General features: G+C 37.6%; 1 protein-coding gene across 1 annotated transcript in view; it reads right to left on the bottom strand.

Moving 5' to 3' along the window:
* The window catches only part of CAPZA2 (capping protein (actin filament) muscle Z-line, alpha 2), a 55342-nt gene that overhangs the window by 18812 nt on the left and 26069 nt on the right, over positions 1-10461 (bottom strand). The window contains exons 2-3 of the mRNA XM_006859359.1: positions 8108-8202; positions 3692-3755 (exon numbers count right to left, since the gene is read on the bottom strand). Coding sequence (XP_006859421.1) covers positions 3692-3755; positions 8108-8202 — 159 coding nt within the window. The remainder of the gene's footprint in view (positions 1-3691; positions 3756-8107; positions 8203-10461) is intronic.

Here is a 10461-nt window from a genome sequence, read left to right as displayed (position 1 = left end):
TGGAAACCCTGTACATGATCACTATGAATCAGAATGGACTCAACAGCACTTAACAACATATACACATACACACATATATTAAAACACATAAGCTTATGTTTTTCCTTCATTATGTCATCTTCTGTCTAGTCTCACTTTCTCCTTATAACTACAGGCAGTCCTTGGTTATGAATGTATAATCTACATGTAACCCATAGTTACAAACCAACCCCTGTAAAGCCCTATTATATTAAAACAATTGAGGCATAGATAATGGTTTATAATAACAAATGGGAACTGCTTTGTGATGCATATAAAAACATTATTATTATTACTGTACTGTTAAAGATGTTTTACTGTATCTGGAAATTTTTTTTTATAAGTTTTTACTGTAAATTGAGTGATAATTTACATGGAAGAACATCAGTTTTATACTTGATTCACTGCAATGATTACAATATCCTGGAAGTTTTTCTTTAATGTATTTTTATTTTATATATAGAAAGTAATCCTGGTGTGGTGCTGCAGAATTATGCCCATCACTGCTAACTACAAGGTTGGTAGTTGAAACCCACTAACCACTCCTTGGAAACTGGATACAGGGTCACTAGGAGTCAGACTTGATAGCACTTAATAACAACAACAATTTACATTAAAAAGTACAATATATACTAGGATAAATATCTGACAAACTGATTTTGTTAAATAGCATCTAACTCAGCTATAAATTTGACTTAAAGACAGACTTCAAAATGTAACTCATTTGTAATCCAGGGACCACTTGTACAATGTTGTTGTTGCTATTAAGAGCCGTCAAGCTGGTTCTGACTCATAGTGACCTTTTATAGGGTTTCTGAGAAGCAGCTGGTGGGTTTGAACCATTGACCTTGGGGTTTAGTACTTTATCCTACAGTGCCACACCATGACCCCATCTGCAAAATATTACATATGTAATACCACTTTCTTATGTTCTATTTATCAGTTCCTTCTTACATTGCTTGATACACTCATAAATTGTTTCACAAAAACACTTACGAGTTAATATAATCATTAAATCATCAGTAACTAAAAAACACAATGCTAATAATATTTTGTGGTTTTCTTAGCTTAACAATTCTAACTTGTATTTTGCTTTAACAATTTGATACTAAAGAAAAAAGAATTCAAGAGCACACACACACAAAATGATATAAATGTCACTAATATATGGAGTCCTGGTGTGGCATTGTGGGCTAATGCGTCAGACTGCAAAGTCATTTGAACTACAAGGTCAGAGGTTCATGCTCACCAGCCACTCCTTGGAAACCCTATACAAGGTCACTATGGGTTGGAACCGACTCAACGGCAATTAACAACAACAACAATACATGTTCAGGAATCCTGGTGTAGTGTTGTGGGTTAATGTGCTAAACTGCAAAGTTGGCTTGAACTGCAAGGTTGGAAATTCAAGCTTACCAGTTGTTCCTCGGAAACCCTATACAGACAGAGTTGCTATGGGCTGGAACTGACTTGACGGCACTTACCAACTATATTCTAGATTTTGGATTAATATTGGATTGAAATTTTGTCTTATAAAAACAAGAAAGTACATTAAAAATAATTATTTTCTAAAATTTTAAATGAATTAAATGGGAGCATTTCTAAAAGGAGCTTTTTGTTAATTGCATCACTGGTCTCAACAACAGCAAATAAAATTTCAATTACTTCCAAGAAGTGGCTGTCTTAGGTATCTGGTACTGCTTTAACAGAAATGCCACAAGTAGGTGGGGTACGTTGTCTTTAACAAACAGAAATTTATTTCTCAGTTTTTGTTGTTGTTGGTTTAAGTGCCATCGAGTCGGTTCTGACTCATAAGCGGCCTTGTACAGGATTTCTGGTTGGTTTGAACTGATCTTGTGGTTTGTAGTCCAGTGCTGAACCTACAGCACCACACCAGAAGCTAGAAATCCAGATTTAGGGTGCTGGCTCTGCTCTGTTGATTCTGGAGGAAGGTCCCTATCTCTTCTGAGCAGAAGCTCCAGGGGAATCTTGTTGGGAGGTGGGGCTCCCTTCTTCTATCTCGGCTTCTCTCTCACTTGCTTGTCTAATCTTCTTTATATCTCAATAGAGACTGACTCCACCGGAATCCAGTCTCACTAACATAACAAAGACAACCCACTTCCACTTCCAAATGAGATTATAACCAAACTAGTTCACAGTGACCCTGTAGAGGGTTTCCAACAAGTGGCTCCTGAGTCTGAACCGACCTTGTGGTTCAGTGCTTATCCTACATACAGTACCACATACACAAGCATACAGACTAGAATTTACAATATATATTCTGGGAGGACAAAATTCAATCCATAATATTCCATACTTTGACCCTCTAAAATTTATGTCCTTGCCACATGCAAAACACATTCACCCCTTCACATCATCCCCAAAGCCTTATATCAAGTCCAAAATCTCTCCTTCAGAATCAAGTATGAGGAAACTCAAAGCAGATTTCATCCTGGGGTAAAGTTCCTCCTCCTTCATCTGTCAACTTGGGAAACACAATGGTAGCACAGGCACAAGATAGATTTTCCCAGTACAAATGGGAGAAATTGGCGGGATAACAAGCATGGTGTGGTGCTGTATGGTAAGCACTGGACTGTTAACTGCAAGGTCAGTGGTTCAAACCCACTAGCCCCTCCTTAAAACTCCTCTAACAGGGTCACTGTGAGTTGGGACTGACTTGATGGCACTTTAACCATCACAGCAGCAATAACAGGCATGAACCAAGTCCCAAATCCAGCAGAATAAATTTCATTAACAATCCTCTCTTCTCCAAGAGCATCTGGGCAATGACCCCGTCCTTCCAGTGGGTGGGCATTAGCTGTGCCCTCTGGGCTCTGGGTGGGGGCCACTCAGCCATGGGCTTCAGTTCTGCCTCCCAGTACCTCTGAGACTGTAACTTTGCTCCCATTCTTCCACTGTCCAATCACATGCTCATCCTTTTTTTTTTAAAAGCCTTACATGGAGACTTTCTCTGCAACGCTCTTCATGCTCTCTGAACCCTCACCAAGAATCACATAATTCTATCAACAGTCTTCAAGGCAATCTAGGTTTCTACCATTAGGCATCTTAAAACGTTTCCAATTGCTACCAATTACCTAATTCTAAAACTGCTTCCACATTTCAGGCATTTGTTAGAGCTTCATTCTACTCTTCTAGTATCAAATTATAATTTATCTAGGGGCCTTGGTGTAGCACTGTAGGATAAAGCACTAGAACGCAAGGTTGGTAGTCCAAGCCTACCAGCCGCTACTTGGAAACCCTACTCAGGGTCTCTATGAGTTGGAATTGACTTGATGGTACTTAACAACAACAACAACAAAGTATGGTGCTGTAGCGTAACCACTGGCCTGCTAACTAAAATACAAGCAGTTCAAACCCACCAGCTACTTCTCAGAAACCCTACACAGAGGCTCTATGTGTCGGAACTGACTTGAGATGGCACTTAACAATCAGTAACAGATTTGTTATAACAAAATAAGCAAAAATGGGTGGCTTTAACAAATAGAAATGCATTTTCTCACAGTTTTAAGAAACTACAAGTTTGAATTCAGTGGCTATGATTAAAATGAGCATTTAGAAAAAATCTTTAAATATACCTCATCACAATTCTTCCAAAATACATTAACCATTATAAATAAAGAACAGCCAGATCCTGCATTTCCATGAAACATACCTGATCTTCACAGCCGTCAATTTTTACCGGAGTAAACTGGTCCAAGTTATACTGTGCAAATGCACTAAAAAATGTAAAAAGGTTAATTACTTATAATTGCACATTTAACATTTTCAAAATGACATTCATACAATTCCCCTGCCAATAAAACTATCCTACATTGCACATGACAAGCTAAGTAAAACTATAATTCTCCATTATTGATCTTATATTAGCTATAAATATATGGATATGACTATCTTAAAACTGATGGATGCTTACCACGAAAAAATTAAATCAGTAAATATAATTGGTCTTTTTATTCAAGACCCAGAGAGTAAAGGTTAGCTATCTACAATGCGCACACACACACACACACACACACACACACAGTTTAAAAAGTTACTGGGAAAATGGAATTGAAAAATAATGGGATTTTTTCTTCTATTAACTTTTTGAAGTCCCTGATATAATAACGTATTCAAGATATATTTAGTATGCAACTTCATCAGGAAAAGGCTAAGACTCTGTAATAGATACCAGGCAGACTGAGCAGAAAAGATAGTGGATATATATTAACCATAACACAGAACAGAAAGTTTACATGAGAATTACAAATAAAGCACCATGAAGAATATAAAAAAAGAGAAAGAAAGAAAAACTCTATTCTGTTTTGGCAAAGGTAAGAAGAGAAAAAAAAAAAAGTAAGTTCATAATAGCATTCTGAGACATGGCATTGAAAAACTAGTCTTACAGAAAGAGGAGGGAGGGAAAGAAAGGGTATTTCAATTAGAAGGAACTGTATGAGCTAAAAAGCATATAGAAAAATAAATAATACTTTTATTATTGGCCAGAAATAGTGAAGAAAACATTTGGGAAACTCAGATGGAAATACAAGCTAGGCCTAACCATCACAGCAAACAAGTCCAATGTCTGGTATATATCAGGTGTTTAGTTAGGTTTCAATTAAATTAAAAGGCCTTAAACGATGACGTAATCATTATTTTACTCAGGAAGTAAAGCAGGGCCAACAGAAGTTTTTGAGAAAGGACAAATCCTGATTAATTTGGCCACCGTAGTTAAGTGCTCAGTTGCTAACTGACAGGTTGATGGTTGGGCTCTCTCAGTGGTTCCAGGAGAGAAAGATCTAGTAATCTGCTTCCATAAAAATTACCACCTAGAAAACCGAATGAGGCACTTCTATGTCACATGGGGCTGCTGTGAGTTGGAAACTGACTTGATCACACCCAACAACAAAAGTTTGGGTCAGGAATTGGGCAGTGGATTAGCCAGAGTCAAGAAAAAGAGGTAGGTCATTCCTAGGAGTATGAATTAGGAAAAGATGACAAAATGGATTACAAAATAGTGAGATGCAGCTGATATTAGCCATATTTGGCCCGATGGATTTAAAGTCTCATACATAAAGCAAGTGAACAAAAATAAAGCCTCTCTGCACTCTTAGAAGAGCAAAGTTACAGAGCCTTGAAAGCTAATGTAACTTAACAGGGATCACATAGTACATTTGTAGGAAAATCTCTCCTGATACATAAAAATTATAAAAACAATACTTTGTCAAGTCTATATACTAGGAAATGCTTTTTACTTAACATAAATGATATGGGGGGGAAATTAGGAACACATCTATAAGCTTTATCTATTTGGATTTTTTCCCCCCAAAAAACAGAATTAATAGAAGATGCCCAGTGAATCTTCAGGTACTTAATTAACTACTAACTCATTCCTAAAAAGAAATGTTTGCCTAAGCAAAACACTACTGATGAGTTAACAGGACTTGTAAAGAGTCCTGATGTAGTACGGTAGGATAAGCACTGGACCCAAAGGTTGTTTGAACTGCAAGGTCAGCAGTTCAAATTCACTTCAGAAACCCTGTAACAGGGTCGCTAAGAGACGGAACCAGCTTGACAGCACTTAGTAATATTAACAACAGTAAATGCACAGAGTTCTGGTGCTGTGCCATAGGGTAGCACTGGACTGCTAACGGCAAAGTCAATGGTTCAAACTCACCACCCGCTTCTCGGAAACCTTATAAAGGATCCCTATGAGTCGATTTCTGTATAAGGTTTCTGAGAAGTGGCTGGTGGATGTGAACCATCAACTTTGCAGCAGTTAGCAGTCCAGTGCTTATCCTACAGCATCACACCAATACTCCCGAAATAAATTACTGGTTGTCATATTCCTGGCACTGCATTCTCAAAAAAGATGGCAGTGAATACAGAAGTACATGAGGGGGAGACAGAAAGAAGTAGCTGTTCACTCTTGATTTTATTTACTAAAAGTATCATTTTTTTCTAGGAATAGCTTTAACAAGTCAGGCAGTGACTAACCCTTAAGTGAGCTTTATCACAAAAGCATGCTTATAAACAAAATTAGTTATAATTTAGTATTCATTTTCCTGTAAAGTCAATATTTAAATGGTAAAAGTAATTACCAATGGTAAAGACCAAATAGTAATTTGGTCTCAGGCTGGACCCAAAGCCTTGAGCCTTGATAATCACTAATCTAGGAGAGCCAGACTATCTGGATTTTGTTTCAAACCTGTTATTAGTTACTTTGGGCCCCACTTACCTCATCCACAAAAAGAGGGGTTTGGACTAGATGATTTCCAAAGCCCCTAGCAGTTTAGAAAAATCACTCCATCTACCTACTCATCATCCACTCTCATTCTTCTAATCAGCCATACCAACATTTACTGAGCTCTTATTACTACATGCCAAACACTGCTAAATAGAGCGCAAACAATGTTTTCCCTTCCCTTGTGGAGCTCTGTGGCTCAGTCATCCAATTCTAAGAGATCTGGTATCTATACTGAGATTTACACACCACTTATTATTAGACATTCACCAAACCATCTCTTATACATCATGCTTTTCCCACACTCTAGCTTCACCATTTTCCTTACTCAAGTACTTACTATTGCAATCCTATTTCCGCATTAGTCAGAATTTACATACTGGGTTGTATATACACTGGGAGGAAAAAAGTTGGATGGCTGGATATTAGACTCCCTGTAAGGACCTAAAAATCTGTTGAAATAACTAATAAATAGCTTAAAATGTGGGTCTGCATATTTTAGGGAGGTAGGGAAAGAGTCAATTCAAGTCTCTCCTGCTATCTAAAAGCAGAGTGTTATTATGAAATCTTCCTTAAACAGTATAAAGTTAAAAAACAATTACCATTAAAGTGTATGGGGAAAATTTTTGAACATTTCCACACTCAAAAAATAACTGACACCAAATCATACCAAAAAAACACACTAACATACACTGTTCAGACATAATTCAAAGCTATGGTAGCTCCATGCTGAGTGTAGTTCTAGGGGGGAAGGAGCTTGGGAACTTTGTGCTCGCCGCTACGGGTGAGTGCAGCTTCTTAAAAGGCTCACTGCAAAACAAACACTGACTAGTAGTTTCACCTTTATTCCATAAAAGCAAAAGTCCTCCTCTTTCAGTACGTGAAAAAAGTATTAATGTAGGTCTTTTGCTCCAGTGAAGTAGTACAAGGAGAACTTTTGAAAAATGGAGAATGCCTGTATTTTATGTCACTGAAATCCTATGAGAGCTGTGGAAGTCCAACTTATGGTCAATGATTCAAAGAAAATGCAACAGGTTTACAATCGTCTACAGATGAGGCATATTCTGTTTCTGTAAAGACTTATAATCTCAAAAACCCTGTATTGGGCTGTTATGAGTTTGAACTGACTCAATGACAATAGTTTTGTTTTTTGTTTAGTTTCTGAATCAAAGGGACCTGGTGGCTCCATGTTTAAGGATGTGGCTGCTAACCAGCAGTCATAGGTCTGTGGTTCAAATCCATCAGCTGTTCAGTGGGAGAAAGATGGTGTCCTTTCTGAAAGATTCACAGCCTTGGAAACCCTACAGGACAGATCTATACTGTTCCATAGGGTAATCATAGGTCACATATTTTCAATGGCAATGGGTTTCTTTTATTCACTCACAAATTCACAGGATGCTTAAAATAAGCACCATGTGTGAGACACTGTGTTTGGTATTCAAGAAAAAACACATTTCTAATCTTCAAAGATCCAACAACCTATTAGGGGTAAACATATAACAAAAGGGAACTACATTAAAATTAAAACAACAATTTTTAAAAAATCAAAGCTTTAAAAATGATTTTATCCAACATTGCAAATGTGGAAAAAAATTTTTGTTTTAGCCACTGCAAACACACACTCACACGTACACACACACACACACACACACACACACACACACACACACGAGACTCTCTTGTGATAGATATATCTCCATATACCCATTACCAAAAATATGGTACTCGACTTATATAACGATACAATTTGAACTTGATGTGCAAATATCTATTTACAGGATCAGTGCTCAAAAATCACTTTGTAAACCTTTCCCCCGCCATGTTAATGTTATATATAGTACTTACTGGGCTGCTCCTTCCCTGAGAAGATTATCATTGTTAAGCAGTAATCGAACATCTGTAACAACAACAAGAGCTATGATGTTTCCCACATTATTTTTCTATGTTTGAAGAACAAAATAAAAGCTGGTTATTTGGATCATATACCTACCTCCCCCAAATGCAAGGGAGATCAAAATATCAGTTTGATGATCCAAATAACCTGAACACACACATACCATTGTATTAAAACAAAAACAGACTTTGGTAATTCATAGATGCTATTTCATTCTCTTCATAGATGTGGCCGACAGCAGTGCTTCTCCAGAGAATTAAAGTGGAGATAAGCCACACCCGAGGGTGGTGTGATCAGATCTGCAGAAAAGACTCGCAATATATGTTAATGCCATCAGCAAGTTCAAATGAACGCGCTCTATAGAAAAATGATCAAACAAGAAACAACTTGTGAACAGAGTCTAGAAGATGATATTTCTGTCTTTAGGAAGATCATGTTCAAATGAAGTTATTTATTCAGTTTGATCATGAGTAATTCAACTTTATTTGATTTGATGATCTTACTTTGACTGTTGATTCTTCTGTTCTGATTTCGGATTCAATTATTATGCAGCTATTTCACTATTACAACATGAAACTAAAGAGAACGCATTTTGCTAGAAAATCAAAGCACTTTATAAAGTTATCAAGGAAAAAAAATCACCCATAATTTCACCAAACAAAATTCTATCCTAATCTTGGGGTATTTCTTTTACTTTACATAACTGTTTTTATTTCATGGCTTTATAGTATTGTTGTTAAGTGTCATCAAGTTGGTTCTCACAGTGACGCAGTATAAGGATTCTAAGGAGTAGCTCCTTAGAAACTCTATACAAGGTCGCTGAGTCAGAACCAACTCGACGGCACTTAACACAGATTGTGAGCTGTAGAGTCAATTTCAGTTCAACAGTGGTCCTGTATGACAGGGTAGAACCTGCCCCACAAGGTTTTCCAGGCTGCATGCTCTATGGGAGCAGATTGTCAGGTTTTTTCTCCCACAGAGCTATCTGCTGGTGGGTTCAAACTGATGACCTTTCAGTTAGTAGTCAAGCGTTTAACCCCTGTACCACCACCAGTCCTTTAACTTATCCTTACAACTACTTTTGTAAAAAGATCATTACAGGCATAACTCATTGTACTGTACTTCACTTTAGTACGCTTAATGGGTAAATTGTTGTTGTTGTTAAGTGCTGTTCCGACCCATAGTGCCCCTGTATAGGGTTTCCAAGGAGCAGCTGGTGAGCTTGAATGACTGACCTTGCAGTTCAAACGACTTTGCAGTCTGACGCATTAGCCCACAGTGCCACACCAGCTGTTTCGCGGGAGAAAGAAGAGGCTTTCTGCTCCCGTAAAGATTTACAACCTCGGAAACTCTGTACAGGGTCGCTATGAGTCGGAACCGACTCTACGGCACATAACAACAACAACATATATATGTGTGTGTGTGTGTGTGTATACACACACACACACACACACACACACACACACACACACACACACACACATAATATTTTCAAATTGAAGTCCACGGCACACTTTTGTCAATCAAGTCTACTGGCACCATTTTCCCAAGAGAATATGTTCATTCTGGGTCTCTGTGTCACATTTTGGTGATTTTCACAGTATTTCAAACTTGTTCATAATGCTAACATACTTAATAGATTTTTGTACAGTGTAAAAAGAACTTTTATAAGTACTGGGAAACTAAAACATTCAAGTGACTATTGTGGATATTTGCGGGGGTCTCAAATAAAATTTGAAATATCTCCCAGGTATGCCTCTACAGGCCATTTTTCTTGGCAACTGTTTCAACTATAACATTCTTACTGCCAAAGAGAATTTACTGTTACAGATTTTACAGCAACCAGAACACTATATTGAAATGCCTGGTCTATGAGTGACTAAGGGGCCCTGGTGGCACAGTAAGCAGAGCACTTGACTGCTAACCAAAAAAATCAGCAGTTAAAACCCATCAGCTGCTCTGTAGGAAAAAAATGTGGCAATTTGTTTCTGTAAGATTTAAAGCCTTAGAAACGCTATGGGGCAGTTCTATCCTATCTTATAGGGTCTCTAAGAGTGGGCTTGGTGTTTTGGAAGCACCGGACTGGTAATCACAAGGTTGTCAGTTCAAACCACCAGTTGCTCCTCAGAAACCCTATAAAAGGTCACTATGACTCAGAAGCACACAGTAATTATAAAACTCATTGCCAATGAAGTTTAAAACATGGATGATGTGAACTGATTTACTATATATAATTTAAATAGCAAGTTTTTAAATTTGCTTTCAACTTTAAGCATGGTGAAGCACTGTTTCTTCCCCATTTGTA

The sequence above is a fragment of the Chrysochloris asiatica genome, unplaced genomic scaffold, assembly GCF_000296735.1.
Source record: "Chrysochloris asiatica unplaced genomic scaffold, ChrAsi1.0 scaffold00032, whole genome shotgun sequence".
Lineage (NCBI taxonomy): Eukaryota > Metazoa > Chordata > Mammalia > Afrosoricida > Chrysochloridae > Chrysochloris > Chrysochloris asiatica.
Note: the sequence above shows the minus strand (reverse complement) of the source record. Positions and strands in the feature narration are given on the sequence as shown.